Raw genomic sequence first — 20,072 nt, forward strand, 5'->3', positions numbered from 1 at the left:
CAAAAATAATTTATCAATTTCTGCATTTCCTGCACTGATTTTGAGATCATTTCCACGCTGCCAAGTAGAGCTACACATATGGGTCGTCAATCTAGGCTTTATTTTTAACCAAATGTTGCAATTGTGATTTGACTTGTGATTTAGAGCAAAACACTTGGGTAAACTGTTGGAATCATGGAAATAGAATGATTAGGAACCAACATTTTGATAAGTGTTTCCTAGGGAACCCTATAAGCTTTGGTTACGTTGAACGTTTTCTCTAATCTACTTCACGTAGTTTACATTCTTGCTTCATGTAATTCCTCTATGATTTAGAAGACACTGTTGCACAAACAACTTGCTGATTTAGGTCTACGCAATCATTGCAATTATCAGGCTGTATAACTAATTACGTTTGCTCGGACAGTACATTTATTAGCAAGCTAGCCAACTAACTAGTGATTAGCATTAGCGGCTAACAAGATTTAGGCCAAACTTCCTAAGAAAAGACAAACCAGCTGTTTGCAGATGTAAGAAACACAAACGAATAGTGTAATTCTAGAACGCTAGTGGATTTATATTAAGAAGCAAAGTGAAAACAGCATCGTCATCAACATTGACCATGCAGACTGAACGCGCGTTTCTGGTGGTCGAGGAACAACAAATACGCTCCTTGAGTGACGGGACGGGGTTAGGTCTGTGTGGAAAGCGGCATGGAGAGAGCAGAGAGAGATGACTCCTGTAGCAAAGTAAACAATACTGAACAAAAAATATAAATGCAACTTGCAACAATTTCAAAGATTCTACCGAGTTACTGTTCATATAAGGAAATCAGTCAATTGAAATGCATTCATTAGATGCATAGACGCACCCACTGGGGAGCCAGGTCCAGCCAATCAGAATTTGTTTTTCCATACAAAAAGGCTTTACTAGAGACATAAATACTCCTCAATTTAATCAGCTGTCTGGTCAGCAGGTGAAGAATCCAGATTGAGAGATCCTGGGCTGGCATGGTTAAGAGAAAGAAGCTTTTTGTATGTATGGAAAATGTATGGGATCTATTATTTCAGTTCATATTACATGGGACCAACAATTTACATGTTGCGTCTATATTTTTGTTCAGTATATAAAAATGGACTTTACACACAGCTTATCACATTTAGCAAACCAAACATTCAAATACCGTTATAGGAGGTAAAGTAAAAACCCAAACCAGTCCATGCGTCAGTACCGGTATATCATAAAATACACTATATCGCCCAGCCCTACATCTTTTAGTGTAGTAACATATTTATTAATCGTCCTCATAATCAACTGAATTGGAAATCAACCTCGGTGTGCATCTGTGGATACAATTGCATCTTTCAATGGGTTAGGATACAATGGAATTCACTTCAGAAACTGGTTTCATGATGCGACAGTTTTTGGGGGGACTCAAACTTTTAATTAGGGCAATAACTTCATGCATGTGCCACTCCATAGACACTCTGTTAGAGCACCTCTCTGGCGTTGGACATGTAAGGAGCTCTGACATGAGAGTGCTTCCCCGCTACAAGGGCATTTTTCCATTTAATGAGGATTGGAAGTAGAGGCCCTACACAAAACAATGCGTAAAAATAATATTGCTCATTCTCATCCCTTTTAATGAGAGTTGACATAATTACTAGGACCATTTATTTTCTAATTAGCACACTTCCAGTGACGTCGGAGCTAGCGGCCAGGCAGAAAGGGAATCAGACAGGCATGCTGAATGGTAAACAAAAAGAAGTCCGTCCAGCATAATTAGGTGAGACAATGTCTCAGACTGTTCCCGGCTGGAGATGTCGCAGGGGCTCTGGCCGCACTGGGGAGCTCTCACTCTCCACAAGTTACACATCTCCACAGGTTGCTAATAAGCCCCTAATTGTCTTTCCGATTCACACAGACAGAGGCTACCCAAGTGGCTGCACCCCCTGCCTCTCGCACGGACCCAGCTTCAACTCTTACAAAATAATGATTATATACAGTACTAGTCAAAAGTTTGGACACACCTACTCATTCAAGGGTTTTTCTTTATTTTTACTATTTTCTACATAGTAGAATAATAGTGAAGACATCACAACTATGAAATAACACATATGGAATAATGTGTTTTTGGAGTAACCAAAAAAGTGTTAGACAAATTCTTTGAGATTCTACAAAGTAGCCACCCTTTTCCTGGTTGACAGCTTTGCACACTCTTAATATTCTCTCAAACAGTCTTAAAGGAGTTCCCACATATGCTGAGCACTTGTTGGCTGCTTTTCCTTCACTCTGCAGTCCAACTGAGGTTGGGTGATTGTGGATGCCAGGTCATCTGATGCAGCACCATCACTCTTGGTCAAATAGCTCTTACACAGCCTGGAGGTGTGTTGGGTTGTTGTCCTGTTGAAAAGCAAATGATAGTCACTCTAAGCGCAAACCAAATGGGATGGCATATCGCTGCAGAATGCTGTGGTAGCCATGCTGTGTAAGTGTGCCTTGAAATCTAAATAAATCACAGACAGTGTCACCAGCAAAGCACCCCCACACCATCACACCCCTCTTCCGTGCTTAATGGTGGGAACCACACATGCAGAGATCATCCATTCACCTACTCTGCGTTTCACAAAGACAAAAATCTCACATTTGGACTCATCAGACCAAAGGACAGATTTTCACCGGTCTAATGTCCATTGCTCATGTTTCTTGGCCCAAGCAAGTCTCTTCTTATTACTGGTGTCCTTTAGTAGTGGTTTCTTTGCAGCAATTCGACCATCAAGGCCTGATTCACGCAGTCTCCTCTGAACAGTTGATGTTGAGATGTGTCTGTTATTTGAACTCTGTGAAGCATTTATTTAGGCTGCAATTTCTGAGGCGCAGTTAACTCTAATGCACTTATCCTCTGCAGCAGAGGTAACTCTGGGTCTTCCTTTCCTTTGGTGGTCCTCATGAGAGCCAGTTTCATCATAGCGCTTGATGGTTTTTGCAACTGCACTTGAAGAAAATGTCAAAGATCTTGATATGTTCCACATTGACTGACCTTCATGTCTTAAAGTAATGATGGACTGTCATTTTTCTTTGCTTATTTGAGCTGTTCTTGCCATAATATGGACTTGGTCTTTTACCAAATAGGGCTATCTTCAGTATACCAACCCTACCTACCTCATAACACAACTGATTGGCTCAAACGCATTAAGAAGGAAAGAAATACCACAAATTGACTTTAAAACAAGGCACACCTGTTAATTGAAATGCCTCATGGAGCTGTGACTAACTCATGAAGCTGGTTGAGAGAATGCCAAGAGTGTGCAAAGCTGTCATCAAGGCAAAGGGTGGCTACTTTGAAGAATATAACATATATTTGTTTAACACTTTTTTGGTTACTACATTATTCCATATGTGTTATTTCATAGTTCTGATGTCTTCGCTATTATTTTACAATGCAGAAAATAAAGAAAACACTTGAGTGAGTAGGTGCGTCCAAACTTTTGACTGGTACTGTATTGTGTGTATATATATATCATTTCCCCATTCCCAGACACTGTGTGTTTTTTCCTGTGTGGATGGGGTTAGGGGAGTGGATGTGCAGCATCGACTGATGGGCAGAAATTTAAGCTGTGGGAGGAGGGCAATCTACTTATTTTACCCCCAATGCATCCAAGGTTTATTATGGTCCCTTGCAGTCTGTTTAATTGGTCTGCTCTAGTCTAGTGTACAGTGTGTTTGTTTTTTGTCAAATAACCACTATGGAAGCTTTTAACAGAAGTTTTACATCATTAGAAGGTTGAAAAGGGACTGTTTAGCTCAGGTAGTGTAGAGCTGACTGGTTGACACTGGTTTACATGGCCTATTGCTGAGGTGGCTGGTTAACACTTGTTGTTACTGGCTGATGTACATTGATCAGTCTACTGAGCGTTGACACAGTAAGTGACCTGACGTTCACAATATGCTGCAATCGCTGGTGGCTGCCTGTCATGCGAAACCTCCAGTCCAGCCAGACATGCTCCTCAAGAAACAGGTCATTCCCCATGGAGGGGTCGTCTATACAGAGAGAAAAAAACTCCTACATCCATCAACAATACATAGACCTGACCTCCCCGAGCCTCGCTGCCCCGACAAACGTCAATCCGATGTGCCCTCAGGCCTTTAATTAGCTGTCAATTAGTGCAAATTAATCAACTCCTCGCCTAGTTAAGCAATGCCGGCAGGCAGCTCCCAAACACGCCATTGTAGAGGAGCCATGAGAACTGGAGCTTGTAAACTCACTTTGCATCAGGGGGTCATCACGCCCTTGGCAGCGCTTTGGGGAAAGAAAAAAAACAGAACCTCTTGCAGTGTTTTAGTTTTCCCTTGACTCGGCACAAGATGTGTTCTGTCATCAGGACAGGCTCCCTGTTTCAACACAGAGCTATAGAGTTAGGAGCCGGGCTTGATTCAGAACTATAACAGCTGAATCACAAAATGTGTTGGATTTAGCTGCTGGCACAGTCTGATTAGAGTTGAAAAATGCTGCGTCTCGTTCGTTATATCTGCACAGTATAGGGTGAATGCAGATGTATGGCTGTGTGAGCATCAGTGATCCTTCATTTAGATTGCATAGTATGAGATATCAAGTTCAAGCAATCTGCAGGAGCTGTGCAAATGCATAGTTATGTTACTTATACAGCTCATCATCTAGTGACCTTCCTGTATACTGAAAGTTCTTTACCTATTCATTATAAATAGACATCAAGCTTTTCCCATCAAAATGACAGCAGACTGAAGACTCCATTCATATTCAAAGGGGGAGGTTTTTGTTTGAGACATTAAGATATCTGGTGAAATGGAAAGTGACAGTTAAACATCCTCTGGTTTGATCTCTCGTCTATGAAGGTCAAGAAGTTTACTTCAGATGACCTCAGTTTGTCTAACACACTAGATAGTCATATTTGGAATGGCTACGTAATAATGTGCTTTAAAGTTGAAGCACACATTTGTTTATTTCTTCTCCATTTCAGCCTCCTTTCGTCGAGTTGAAATCTTAACCTATATTTGTTTCTCATTTGAGGGCAATCTGGTTTACACAACATGACAACTCTCCCACAGTAAGATGGAAACAGAGGGAAAGGGGGAACAGAACAGATAAACACATTTTTGCAACAGCTGTTTGCCTTTTAATCTGCAGCCTTCAGATCTTGTGGTCTTTGATGAGCAACCAAATATACGAATGACTGAACTAAATCTTCCCTTAATCTAGAGCCCTATTAGACTCTCCTCTCCTCTGCATGTAAATCAGGGTGGAGTCATGTTCATATGGAGATGGATTATTAAAAGCCATACTGAGAAAGAGGGTCTCTTGCAACAATAAACAACAAAGCCGCGATAGATTGCAACAGAAGTGGAGTGAGGGCAGGAACACGCCGTGTAATTGACAGGTCATCCTGACTCACGGTTCCATGTGAATAGATGGGTTTATCTCGACTGGCTGATGCGTCATTAGCATATCCTGATAACATTGATTTCTTCATTACCCGTAATGAAATTTCCACTTAATAGCCTCCTAATTAGTTTCAACTGGTGATCGAGTAATTGTTGCGGTAATGTTTTTCTCCCTCTTAATCAGTGGCTCAATTTTAACTGTTTGATGTAGTTTACAATATTTATTTTGTTTTAGCATCCATGTCTCATTCACCCCATTGACTAGATCAGATATGGACATAATCACACATTTCAAGAACAAAATGCAATTTAGCCTGTCAGAATAACCATTTTACCAAACGTTTCCTTTTTGACACAAATTGCCATGCCCTAATGGCTATTTACAGTGCCTTCAAAAAGTATTCACACCCCTTGATTTTTTCCACATTTTGTTGTGTTACGGCCGGAATTTAAAATGGATTAAATAGAGATTTTTTTATCATTAGCCAACATACAATACCCCATGTCAAAGTGGAATTATGTTTTTAGAAATTTGTAAAAATGTATTAAAAATGAAAGCTGAAATATCTTGAGTGAATAAGTATTCAACCCCTTTGTTAATGGCAAGCCTAAATAAATCGAGGAGTAAAAATGTGCTTAACAAGTCACATAAAAGTTGCATGGACTCACTCTGTGTGCAGTAATAGTGTTTAACATGATTTTTGAAAGAATACTTCATCTCCACCACACACACAATTATCTGTAAGGTCCCTCAGTCGAGCAGTGAATTTAAGCATAGGGAAGTTAGTAATGACACTTTGGATGGTGTATCAATACACCCAGTCACCACAAAGATACAGGCGTCCTTCCTAACTCAGTTGCTGGAGGGGAAGGAAACCGCTCAGGGATTTCACCATGAGGGCAATGGTGAATTTAAAACAGTTACAGAGTTTAATGGCTGTGATAGGACAAAACTGAGGATGGATCAAAAACATTGTAGTTACTCCAAAATACTAACCTAACTGACAAAGGGAAAAGAAGGAAGCCTGTACAGAATAAAACTTTTCCAATACATGCATCCTGTTTGCAACAAGGTACTAAAGTAATACAGCAAATCCAATGCAACACATTACTGAGTACCATTCTCCATATTTTCAAGCATAGCGGTGGCTGCATCATGTTATGTGTATGTTTGTATTCGGGATACAAAAGAAACAGAATGGAGCTAAGCACAGGCAAAATCTGAAAATCTTTGCCTAGCAATTTTTTAAAAATTATTATTTAACTAGGCAAGTCAGTTAATAACACATTTTTATTTACAATGACGGCCTAGGAACAGTGGGTTAACTATCTTATTCAGGGGCAGAACTACAGATGTTTACCTTGTCAGCTCGGGGATTCGATCTAGCAACCTGTCGGGTTATTTCTATACCAACGTGATATTTCTATATTTCGTTTTCTATACATTTATAAAACTGTCTAAAAATATGTTTTCACTTTGTCATTATGGGGTATTGTGTGTAGACGGGTGAAATAATATATATTTCATAAATGTTTAATTCCGTCTGTAACACAACAAAATGTGGCATAAATCAAGGGGTATGAATACTTTCCTAAGGCACTGTATCTACATCGAAATGGGGTTATCTTCAAACGTGTAAATTATATATTGAATGAACTGCTTTGTAGCCATGGATAGGTCGGTTTTAGCCTGACGTAAATCAGAGAGCCTGTGTGCTAATGGTATGAGGTGTCTTGTTTATACATGATAACCCACACCTGGCTCCAACGGGATTATGTCTCTATCAGTAGCCATGGCTGGACATCATCCGTAAATGTTCACATTCACAATAACATCAAGTTCCCATCGAATCAGTATGTGTCATTTCTTGTGGAATAACTAAGTAGGCATAATACCTAACGCGCTTCTTGTCTACTTTAAACCAGGACATGTATTAATCTATTACCACGTGGCACTTAGATAAGATCGGAGTTAGCTTTGTCCCCCTCAGATAGTTTCAACTCATTTCCATAAATTATCTGGGTGTAATTATCTGTCCAGATGTCCAAATTGTCCCACACACATCTCCAAACGCATCCAAACCCTATGCGGAAAACAATGATTGTATGACTTATTTGACCCATTAGTAGGCCTAATCGTAAACCTGCTCACAACAGCTTGACAAAATAATGCTGCCATATACAAGCATTTAGCTACACAAAGAGCATTTCGCTACACCCGCAATAACATCTGCTAAATATGTGTATGTGACCAATAAAATGTCATTACATTCGAAACTAACTAAGTAGGTCACTCTGTGAATTGAACCAAATGAAGTATACTATTCCTCTCAAATGAAACGACTTATTCTGTGGAAAAGACCTCTGACATATAGGATAACGAATGCTATTGCAAGGAGAAAAGGTGGCTATCTAATCTAATTTATTGTTGGAACAATTATACGAATAATGCCAATTTAATTTATATAAAATCTATGTTTTTCAAATAGCCTAATTCGATAAAATTTAGAACAAAATAGTCGAAATAGATTTTGACGTTAAAATAGGCCTGCCTACATGTTCTCTCCAAATATTTAACCTAAACTGCCTTTATTCAAACAAAGTGAATTGTGCATATACATTGCGTTGGATTGCACCGGGGATTAAAATGTGAATTGAAAAGAAAAGCAATTAGCAAGACAAATAAAGAAATGTATGTAACACATTAAACATCCGATAAAATTGTGACATTTTTGATAATGGTAATCATCTTTATTCATTTGATTTCACTTTATGAACATCGTGCACGCATGCTTAGCATGCTCCCCATGCATCAGTAACTTTTGGGGTTTAAGAGGTTTAATACAACTCGGACTATCCTTTTCTAAACGATTGAAAGTGAAACAGTGGGCTAATGTTGCTTTTGTTTGTATAATTAATTAGACACCACGTTGTTTAATAAATAGATTATAATAGGCCTAAGCGTTGGTAGCCCAGATTGTTTCCTAATTTTCCATTTCTCATGTGAAATAAATATCTCCATAATCTGTAATGTACTGTCGCTGCTGTGAAATAGCAGTCTGTGGCGAGGCAGAGATGTGTGTTCGCGTCCAGCTGTCGTTTTGGAGAGGCTTTGATTTCTGTGTGGTTTCCTCTGTAGCATCTGAAGATCAATTATCCGTTCATGTGAGGCAACGGATGGACATGGAGATCATAGAAGATAGAAGTAGCACTAGAAGCTGGTCTGAAATATATTCAATGAAGAGGCTAATAGCCTAAACACTGACATGCATCTTAATTTTATGAAATCAAATCGGTAACTTAATCCAGATCCCAGGTCGATTCAATCCCTCTCAAATAATTGTAATCCTGCATGAAACGTATAATATCGAGATCACGTTTAAATACCAGAATAATTGTCATATTCTATGTACAGTATAAACGCTCACACATATCAATGAAAAACATAGCAAACGGCGTGTGGCTATATATTTTTCTCAGTACATTGGATGGATAGCATAGCTTCGTATTAGCCTACATTCTTCAAGTCAGTCCACCTGTTTCATCTTCTTTATCCGCAGGCGTTTTGGGTTAACCTGACACTCTGGTTTGTGTAGCCTACCTACAGCCTTATAATATATCAGTTATTTCGGAATAAGCCGTTTCCAAAGGCGCGTAATAATGCCTGATGCGCAGGAATCCGGAAAAATCCCTCGTAGCTGATTGGCTGCTGGACTCTGACTCTTGTTGGGATGGACCTGTTGGATAAAAGGACCATTTTAGAGAGTCTCGAGTGATACATCGTGGCTAGTGCACTGGGGACCGACCTGTGAGCCGATACAAATAGGGAATAGGCCAACTATCGAAGACACCATGACAGGTAAACAAGGAGCTGCGGTGCTATCGGAAACGTTGAATATATCCAAAACGTCCTCTATCGGTGCTAACGGAGGGAATAACAGCCTGCACCAACAATCAAAGAACAGCGCCACGCACCCTCCCAGATGCACGGGATTCGGGATACAGGAGATTTTAGGGCTGAATAAAGAGCCTTCGGCAGCCCCGAGGAGCGCCTTGCAGTCGATGCCAGCTGGGGCGCACCTGCTTGCCGCCAGGTCAATGCTTGGCCCCGCTGGTGTAGGAGTTGGGATGGGATTAATCGGGCCTGGAGGGATTCCGTCATTCTACAGGCAACCAGCGTTTTTGGAGGTCCTGCAGGATGCGCAGAACGTTCACTTGCAAACCCACAATAGAACTGTGGGACATCTGGACCACAGCCAGTCCCCCAGTTCAGGTAGGAATTGCAGTCGTCATTACATTAAAGACTTAAAATATACAGTTGTATTATTATTAGTAGTAATAGTAGTACTATTATTAGTAGTTAGCTTATTATTCTTATTAGTGGTAGTAGTAGTAGTAGTAGTAGTAAGCTAGTATTAGTATTCATATTATTATTAGGCTGAACTTTAAAAGCACAATGGATAACCATAGGCAACTTATAATATAAAATTATACTAACAATAATACAAATCGGCTACTTTTGTCAGTATTATAACAAGAACATGATATAATAACATCTTTGTTATACGTTGTTTCTTATCCTACTCAATTTTAACACTACAATTGTGATAACATATTGAATATGTCTAATTCCTCAAACGAGTCGTTCACGTTTTCTAATATTCACAGACTCAGAAGATGTGTCATCAAGCGAACGAAAACTCTCCAAGAACTCATTAAGCCAGAGCAAGAAACGGAAGAAAAGACGGCACCGGTAGGTGTTGCATTCCAACACATGATAGGCCTATTGTTGTTTATCAGAACACTACAGCCTAATAGCTTCAAATTCTGAAGCGCACGTTTCAACATTTTTTTGTTTGGCCTAACGATACTTGTTTTTTTGTTTAGGGCTTTTGAACTGTCTTAATTCAAGAACAACTATTTTGGATTTTGTGAAGGCTATTGTAACAAGATTGAAAAATTAGAAAATGTATTGAAGAATTGAGAAAGTAGCCCATGCTAATTACTGAGCTGACAAACAGCTTGTCCTTTTCCAATATGAATAACCTTGTAACAAATATGGAATTACATTTAATAGGGTCTAGGCCTAGATGTTATAAAGTTAATACAAATTATTTTTATGCAGTTAGGCATACAACTCATTTCCTTATTTAATCGTCTTTGGATTGCATTTTTCCATATAGCAAATTAATGATTTAGGCCTACAAGTGTGAATTTACAGGCTAGTCTACTCTAAGAATTCCGTATTATTTCATGCATTTTTGTTAATTCATTTTGATGTACATTTGTTTTGGGGTGTGAAAGCATCAGCGTTTTGTTGCGAATCAGCCCCGGTCAATTCATGATGCATGGGCCTATTTTGAATATAGACTTTTTACAATCGAGTGTATAGACCTAATAGTACACCATATGGACATAACCTACCTTTTACTTATTAAAACGTTTCATAAAGATATAGGCTTAGTCTGTGTAGACTTTATAATTCCTTTATGAGGGGGATGAGACATTGAAATGGAAATAGATCATTTCCTTTTCCTCCAGCATAAAGAAAAAAAAGGGATTAGAGCCTGCTAAATGTTTTGCTAATCTTTTTTTAATCTATCCATTTATTTATACTCACTTACCGAGTGCATGAAAATGATGCAATATCCCTTCGCGTTGCTTTCTGGCTTACATGCATTGGCTACTGAATACTTGTTATTGTAATGAAATACTATGATCGGGCACCTGCTTTTGGATGGCATGTGGAGGAGAGGGTCGCTGCATTGAGTTAGGCCTACTCTATTTTTAAAATGCACCATTGTTTTGCATGTACCTAAGATTAAATGCATACCACCAAAACCTTTGTATATATAAGATGTACGGCATGCATTGGGCCACCGTGCAAATTAAGGTGTGCATTTGTACAGCTGATCTGTTTAAATGAAATAATAGTCAACCGAGCTTGCCTATTTATTTGCATTGCGACCATTTTTTCAATGTGGACAATTTACATATTTCATATTTCTTCAGAACCATATTCACATCTTACCAGCTCGAGGAGTTGGAGAAGGCCTTTAATGAAGCTCACTACCCAGATGTGTATGCAAGAGAGATGCTGGCTATGAAAACAGAGCTTCCTGAGGACAGAATACAGGTATGACAGCAGGCTGTTGATGTTGGCAGTTTCTTATTGTATATCATGTGATGTTGGCAGTTTCTTATTGTATATCATGTGATGTTGGCAGTTTCTTATTGTATATCATGTGATGTTGGCAGTTTCTTATTGTATATCATGTGATGTTGGCAGTTTCTTATTGTATATCATGTGATGTTGGCAGTTTCTTATTGTATATCATGTGATGTTGGCAGTTTCTTATTGTATATCATGTGATGTTGACAGTTTCTTATTGTATATCATGTCAGAGGAAATTAATTTTTTTCACTTGAGTTCTTCCTCCCCAACATAAATGCATTCAATTTATTAGCATAAACTAAAATAGCATTTAAATGTCTCAGAACAGCATTATTCATGTTTATAGCCTATTATTTTTTATTTATCTACTGGATAAAATGACTGGAATATTATGTCATATAGGTTATTTTTATTTTTTACATCTTACTCAGTGTCCTTGCAAAGAAAATCAAACTGGAATATTGTTACTCTGCAAAATATTTAATACAGGAGAACTTGTGCTAATTGTAAAAAATCTTTCTCCAATTAAATGCGATTAACAGTGAATAATTCCTCTTCTTTTTAATATATGTTCTGCATTTATCTTAGAGCAAGCACTATTAAGCACTATTGATATCTGTCACTGGATACATTGTGACTGTGATCTGCTTTTGATATTGGCATTGTTAGCATTATTCTCTTGGAAATAATCATAATTCAATGTACATGATAATGGTTGTAGTTTTGCTAACAAATGAATGATCAGTTGGGCCTTAAGGGCCCAATGCAGTGGTTTTATATCAATATCAAATCATTTCTGGCTAACAATGAAGTACCTTACTTAAATAGATTACCATTAAAATGGGCAAAAGTAGCTATTTATCAAAAAACTATTTCTCAAGCAAACATTTGGCTAGGACTGTCTGTGAGTGGTCTGAGGGAGGAGGGGAAAACTAGCTTTCATTGGCAGAGAGGTTTGGAACTCTCTTTGTTATTGGTCTATTAACCAATTTACCACATGGTGATGTCACCATGGAAAGCCAAAACTCCTGTGGAATATCATATCATTCCTTTATGGGCAGAAGGTGGTTTTGGGGTCCATGGACAGAGTACAGGACACTAATGGCCGGAATGGAGGAAATTAAATGGCATCAAACACCTGGAAACCATGTGTTTGATGTATTTGATACCATTCCATTGATTCCACCCCAGTCATTACCACGACCCCGTTCTCACCAATCAAGGTACTGCCAACCTCCTGTGCTGCTGGTGATGTCATCACACCAAACAGGCTGAAATTTCAGGAATTCTTTTCCAACAGCTCTTACACTAAAAGGGCATTACCATCAATTTCACAGCATTATTCCAACCTCATAATATACAGGTAACTGCCAAAATAAAAGACACACTTGAGTAAATGATGGATTCAAAGTGTAGCAGGGGCTTCCACACGGGTGTGGTTCCTGAGTTAATTAAGCAATTAAAACATCCCATCATGCTTAGGGTCATGAATAAAAATGCCCAGTTGCACATTATTTTGTCTACCATGGCTAGAAGAAGAGATCTCAGTGACTTTCAAAGAGGGGTCTCAAAGGAGCATAAGGGGTTTAAAGTGTGTGTGTGTGTGTCTCAGTCACCAGATCTCAACCCAATTGAACACTTATAGGAGATTCTGGAGCGGGGCATGAGACTGCGTTTTCCAACACTATCAACAAAACACCATCCTTCCATCCTTGCATCCTTCCAATAGAGTGCCAGACACTTGTAGAATATATGCCAAGACGCATCAAAGCTGTCCTGACGCCTCTGGCGGCTTGTGTCAGCCCAACGCCCTAATTAAGATAATTTATATTGGTATTTCCTTTATTTTTTCAAATACCTGTATATAAAACATGGGAAAATGAAGATTTTGACTGCACTGGACCTTTACGTTGAAATAGACTCGTCTCAACATTTTTGGCTTTAGGCGTGGGATTTAAATAACCTTGATCCAGACTATAAAGCAGGTATTAAAAAAAACAATGAATTGCCTAAAAAATGAAAAGTGGAGTGATCTAGGGCTAGCCTACTCTGCACTTGACGAACTAGTTAACCACATAATGTTTTACGGAGGATGCAAGTGAACCCACGTAAATCGATCAGAGATGTCAAAGACACCTCTAGCAGCATCCTCGCCAGAGCAGATCATCTCTCATCAGGCGCAGTTGGATGTGAAACAATTTGTTCTCGGAGAGGAGCACTAACGACCTAATCATGCTATCAAGGCAGAAGAAGATTGCGGTGTGACCTGGACCATCCATCTGCCCGAGCGCCTTTTAATTTCGTTCTCATTAAGGCTCTTCGCCGCGAATAAATAATAAGGAAATAAATAAATAAACGTAGGCTATTCCTATCCTAAATAAAATTAACACCCAATTTTCTCATAGATTGTAATTAGTTAAATCAGACGAGCTTGCCCTGTTCCAGGGGGAGGCTGGCTCGAGACACTGGGAGTTCAGACGAAATAACTACATTGAATTTATTAGCACGGGTCAATAGCGCCGTTCCCCCGAGTCCCGCTCGTTTAATTTCCCGTGATATTTGCCCGCCTGTCCACCATCGATTGGGCTTGAAATTAACTTATTTTTCAATCAGCCTCGGCGTGCCCTAGGGGTCGCTTCTGCTCGCAGCTTCCCCCTCGGCTTCCTTTGAGGGCCAGAGAAACAATTTCTCATAAAAAAGTATCTTGTATGAAATAAGGGCTATCATCAGAATTACCAGAAAAAGGTTCTAAATGGTTTTGATCATTTTCAATTTAATGTCTGGTCCCCCTCCACAGCCGAGACATATCTGTGCTTGCCCCTCTTATTATTTTTTGCACTGCACATACAGCCATCAGAAGTGGCCAAGGCTGTTTAACAGCTCTGTGTTGTGCTATAAAATCAATTTGGCCTCTCACTGAGCTGACAGATAGCCTGGGGGCCCCAACCACTAGTCATGGTTGGGCAAGTGAAGTATCTTAATGTTTTAGTCACTATCCTTCTACACTACCTCAGGCTGGGGGGAGATAGGGACTGACAGAAGGCAGAGATCATTCAGAGACCACCAGCAGCCTGTATGGGAAATCAATGTGCTGAATCAAATCACATCAGTTTTATCTTATCACCACACATTACATAAGAGATCTTACAGATATCTCAAACAACACAACACTGAAGTGAATGTAAACTGGAATAATAGTGAGAGAAACAAGACCAGATTAAGTTATGTAGTTTTCACAAATAAAATAAGATAATTGTCATAAAGAGCCATTAGGTCTGCCAAAGATTGGGCTGGATTTTTCACAGGGTGGACAACTGTGTCACAATGTGATGCCAGTGCTAGTGCCAGTTAAGGTGGTGGTGTCTGTCAGTTAGTAGACTCATTGATGCTGCTTGTGTCAGTGTGACTGAATATTGCTAGTTTCAGTGTTGGTCAGGGGTACTGAATAATTCCTCCTGGGTTACAGGTCTGGTTCCAGAACCGCAGGGCCAAATGGAGGAAGAGGGAGAAGTGCTGGGGTCGCAGCAGTGTGATGGCAGAGTATGGGCTGTATGGCGCCATGGTCCGCCACTCCATCCCCCTACCGGATTCCATCCTCAAGTCTGCCAAGGATGGCATCATGGACTCCTGTGCCCCATGGCTGCTTGGTATGAGACTAATGTTTTATCTACAGCAGGTTTCACCCTCCATGCTTACTCTCAGATATTTTCCACGTTTTACTTTCCTACTTGTGATTGTAGGTTGTGTTCCTCGTCATTCAGGGAAGAGGCCAAGCACACCATTTCATACTTGATTTCATCTTTTCATCAAATGAAATTATCAAGATATCATAATTTACATATCGCTTAGTGGGAGAGAAAAACTATTCAGCAAATATTTACTATCGTTTTACACTTATTATGAATCCTCAATTTGAAGATCATATTCCTATAGCTAAATCAGAACTATTTCTTTGCTTACTATTTTCAGTTCAAGATGGCTTTCCAATCAGCAGACGCTTTTCTAAATCCGAATACCCACAATTCTTTACAGGGATGCACAAAAAGTCCATGGAGACCACGGTCGTCCAGCCAAAAGGGAAGTCCGATGTTCCCCAGCAGCCAGCCATTCAGAGGGCTGAAGAGTGCGACGTGGAGGAGAAGAGGGTGGAGGGCAAGTCACCCATCTCCAAAGAGGAACTGAGGGAGAACAGCATCGCAGCACTCAGGGCAAAAGCACAGGAGCACAGTGCCAAGGTGCTTGGGACTGTTACATGCGAGAGACCAGAGAGCAAAGTGGAGAGACAGGCGACAGAGGAAAAATCTAATGGCCCTTTGAGTCCAGTGGAAGAGCCCAAGAGTCCATAGACCCTCACTTTGTACAGACTTTGCAGTGCCCTTGACTGTGCTCTAAACATCTGTATGGACTCAACTAGATTGATCAGTATTACAGTGTTCTCTGAGAGGTTTTTACATGTTGAACATCCTAGATCTCTATTATACTGTTTTAAAATGACCTGCTTTATACTGGTCTTCCTATTGGAAAGATTAAATATCTACATTTGTATTTTATTGACTAAGAAAAACCCCAATGCACTTTCTGTCTTTCTTACTCACTGACATTCATACAAATATTGATGCTTACATATTGTTGAAAATGGTTTAATATGGGGTTAGCAGTCCATACAGATGTATATTGCTGACAACCCCTATAACTAGAAGATACCCACTTTACACATTTCTATCATTGAATATTCTTAAACTACTAATTCAGTGTGCAAAGTGCATACTTGTGTTTGTCATAATGAACCAATTAGGACATTTGTTGATATATACGTTTGTTGATATATAAGTAGCCAATCTCTGAAACTATACTGTACTCTATATTGAATTCACAGCATCCATAGTGTTGATGCTGACTGTGTTTCTTGTCTAGTCGCTCCACTGAAGCGACTAGACATCTGTGGGATGATGATGTACGAAAGGGAAACCATTATTCCACTCATTTGGAACACACAATAATTAAAACGTCTTACATTGTTCTTATGCTGTATATAATGGAGATAAAGACGGCTCACAAAGGCATTGTTAAAATATACTTTCATGTAGTCTTTAAATGTTTGTGTTTTTGTTTCACAGTCTGTATAGTATGCAATACAAAGTATTAAACCATTTTTTTATGAGGTCTGCTGTTACATTATTTTGTGTATTACTTCATCACAAAGCCAAGTGGCCAGGTGAACCTGCACGAGAGAATCTGTAGGTCTATAATTATTGATCTTCTTCACTACCTGGGCTTACTTATGATATTTACATCTTCTGTAAGCAGGAAGAAGTAAGTCCTGGACTGCTGTACCAGACAAAGGATGCTCTAAAATCCACCAGAGTTGTCCTTGTTGTCATTCCCTGTGCATGATGCTCCGTTGGTCATGCTCATTAGAAGGTGGCTAGCTGGTCCTTTAACTGAACTGTTCCCAGGGCAGCCAAGTGTAGCACTGTGTTCTGTCTGCAATCTGTTGCAGTTGAGAGACTTCAATCTCTCAAATTAAACTATGGGGCCGATGCATGAGGACCATATGGAAGAGCCAGTGAAACAGCCCAGATGAGAAGCTCTCAGCCTGTATTAAAGGCACCTGCTCTGATACTTACCAAGAACCTTATCAGGCTCTAGTAATGCTTTTTTATCCCTTCGTTTCAGATGTTTAGATCACTTATCCATCCCAGCTTTTTTTATGTATGCATATACTGCTAGCTGCAAAGTTGAGCTAACGTATATGCATTGGTTCACAAGTCAACGTGACGCAAGGGATTTAGATTCGATTTATTAAGAGTGGATGCAAGATGGGATCCATCAGATTGCATGTTGAATCAGATTCACTCCTCAGTGGCAGATGAGTGTCAGTAGGCATCAACACGTTTGCACGCCAGAATATTATAATAATCTTTGGCTACGTTTACACAGGCAGCCCAATTCTGATCTTTTGTCCAATTATTGGCAAAATACCAATTAGTGGAAACAGATCGGAATTGGGCTGCCTGTGTCACATGTTAGGGGAAATACTGGCAATTTCTAACTGACAGAAACAAGCATACATAAATAATAATGATAAGGAAATAGCATTACTAGAGGCAGTATAATAGGAATATTAAAACATTCCAAATAAGTGTTGTATTTCATTTGGAATGTTAAGGATCTTGACCACTTTATAAATGGTATTAGGCCAACTGTAGTACTAATAGCCAGATGTGGGGATGCAGCCTGCTCAACACTAATCTCCTATAGTGTATCTGCAGCACTCTGTCCATCCTGAATCATCACTACTGGATCTTTGATTCCAGCTGCTCCTCATCATCATTGACCCTATATGGCTAGTACCACTGTCATTAGATTTACACTGTTCATTTGACCCTAATTTTATTATGTGTAATCAATTCAATGACATCTGGTGTGATAATGACTGATTTGTGTAAAAAATACATGTTTTAGGAACATCGATTTCATTCTTTGAGGGATATTTGCCACTATTGATTCAATGGTCCAGTTTATTAAAAATGCCGGAAATTTCAGATCACATGAAAAAATGCCATTTACAGTGTACTCTGAAAGTATTCAGACCCCTTGACTTTTTCTACATTTTGTTATGTTACAGCCTTATTCTAAAATGGATTTAAAAAATGTTTTATCCTCAATCTACAGAAAAGACCTCATAATGAGAAAGCAAATACAGGTTTTGGGCAATTTTGCAAATGTCTAAAAAAATAAAAACAGAAATAACACATTTACATAAGTATTCAGACCATTTACTTGTTCAAGCACCTTTTGCAGCGATTACACCCTCAAGTATTCTTGGGCATTAAGCTACAAGCTTGGCACACCTGGGTTTGGGGAGTTCCTCACATTCTTTTCTGCAGATCCTCTCAAGCTCTGTCAGGTTTAATGGGGAGCTTCGCTGCTCAGCTAGTTTCAGGTCTCTCCAGAGATGTGAGATCGGGTTCAAGTCCGGGCTCTGGCTGGGTCACGCAAGAACATTCAGAGACTTGACCCGGAGCGACTCCTGCGTTGTCTTGGTTGTGTGCTTTGGGTCGTTGTCCTGTTGGAAGGTGAACCTTTCATCTGACCAGATAATCTTGTTTCTCATGGTCTGAGAGTCTTTATGTGCCTTTTGGCAAACTCCAAGTGTGCTGTCATGTGCATTTTACTGAGGATTGGCTTCTGTCTTGCCACTCTACCATAAAGGCCTGATAGGTGGTGCTGCAGAGATGGTTGTCCTTCTGGAAGGATCTTCCATCTTCACATAGAAACTCTGGAGCTCTGTCTGAGTGACCATCAGGTTCTTGGTCACCTCCCTGACCAAGGCCCTTCTCCCCTGATTGCTCAGTTTGGCCGGGCGGCCAGTTCTAGGAAGAGTCTTAGTGGTTCCAAGCTTCTTCCATTTAAGAATGATGGAGGCAACTGTGTTCTTGGGGACCTTTGATGCTGCAAAAATGTTTTGGTACCCTTCCCCAGATCTGTGTCTCGACACAATCCTGTCTCGAAGCTCTATGGACAATTCCTTCGACCTCATGGCTTGGTTTTTGCTCTGACATTCACTGTCAACTGTGGGACCTTTTATAGACTGGTGTGTGCCTTTCCAAAATATGTTCAATCAATTTGAATTTACCACAGGTGGACTCCAATCAAGTTGTGGAAACATCTCAAGGATGATCAATGGAAAAATGATGCACTTGAGCTCAATTTCGAGTCTCATAGCAAAGAGTCTAAATACTTATAAATAAGTTATTTCTGTTTTTTCATTTTTTGTACATTTGCAGGTATTGACCGGATATACGTCATCAGATACATCATCAGAGAGTGCAACAGAACATTGTACTGTCTATCTTTAATTATGTGAATAACACTTGTATCTTTTATCAATGTTTATTATGAGTATTTCTGCAAAATCACCAGATGTTTTGGAATCAAAACATTACTGCACGTAACGCGCCAATGTAAATTGAGATTTTGGGATATAAATATGCACATTATCGAACAAAACATACATGTATTGTGTAACATGATGTCCTATGAGTGTCATCTGATGAAGATCATCAAAGGTTAGTAATTGTTTTTATCTATATTTCTGCTTTTAGTGACTCCTATCTTTGGCTGGAAAAATGGCTGTGTGTTTTTTTGACTTGGCTCTGACCTAACATAATCATATGTTGTGCTTTCGCTGTAAAGCCTTTTTGAAATCGGACACGATGGGTAGATTAACAAGAAGTTTATCTTTCATTTGCTGTATTGGACTTAATGTGTGAAAGTTACATATTTCTGAATTTCGCACGCTGCCTTTTCAGCGGAATGTTGTCGAGGAGTTCCGCTAGCGGAACGCCTGCCCTAGAAAGGTTAAAGGGACCAAATTCCGTCTCAATGACTAATTTCCAAGGGAGATAAACAAATGTCGTAAGAGACTGTATCCGGTACAAAGACAACAAAGGGAGAATGGCTAGCGTGTCTTTATCATTGTGGACAAACTCTTTAT

General features: G+C 39.6%; 1 protein-coding gene across 2 annotated transcripts; it reads left to right on the top strand.

Annotated features, from left to right (window-relative positions):
* Nucleotides 1-9,171: 9,171 nt before the first annotated feature.
* Nucleotides 9,172-16,733, top strand: LOC112233097 (visual system homeobox 2-like). 2 transcript variants are annotated; one of them, XM_024400505.1, is made up of 5 exons: nt 9,172-9,670; nt 10,066-10,150; nt 11,410-11,533; nt 15,039-15,219; nt 15,542-16,733. In XM_024400505.1, the coding sequence occupies exons 1-5, from the start codon at nt 9,250-9,252 to the stop codon at nt 15,916-15,918; spliced, it is 1,188 nt and encodes a 395-aa protein (XP_024256273.1). In that variant the 5' UTR covers nt 9,172-9,249; the 3' UTR covers nt 15,919-16,733. The 2 variants fall into 2 exon arrangements, with proteins under 2 accessions (XP_024256273.1, XP_024256274.1); XM_024400506.1 differs by having other exon boundaries at nt 15,605-16,733.
* Nucleotides 16,734-20,072: the final 3,339 nt, after the last annotated feature.

The sequence above is a fragment of the Oncorhynchus tshawytscha genome, linkage group LG11 (genome assembly GCF_018296145.1).
Source record: "Oncorhynchus tshawytscha isolate Ot180627B linkage group LG11, Otsh_v2.0, whole genome shotgun sequence".
Classification (NCBI taxonomy): Eukaryota; Metazoa; Chordata; class Actinopteri; order Salmoniformes; family Salmonidae; genus Oncorhynchus; species Oncorhynchus tshawytscha.

Bases quoted from the DNA above. Each gene is read 5' to 3' on its own strand.
- LOC112233097 (XM_024400505.1), top strand. From the start codon at position 9,250: ATGACAGGTAAACAAGGAGCTGCGGTGCTATCGGAAACGTTGAATATA. The intron at 11,534-15,038 runs GTATGACAGCAG...CCTGGGTTACAG, and splicing joins TTCCTGAGGACAGAATACAG to GTCTGGTTCCAGAACCGCAG. The intron at 15,220-15,541 runs GTATGAGACTAA...TACTATTTTCAG, and splicing joins CTGTGCCCCATGGCTGCTTG to TTCAAGATGGCTTTCCAATC.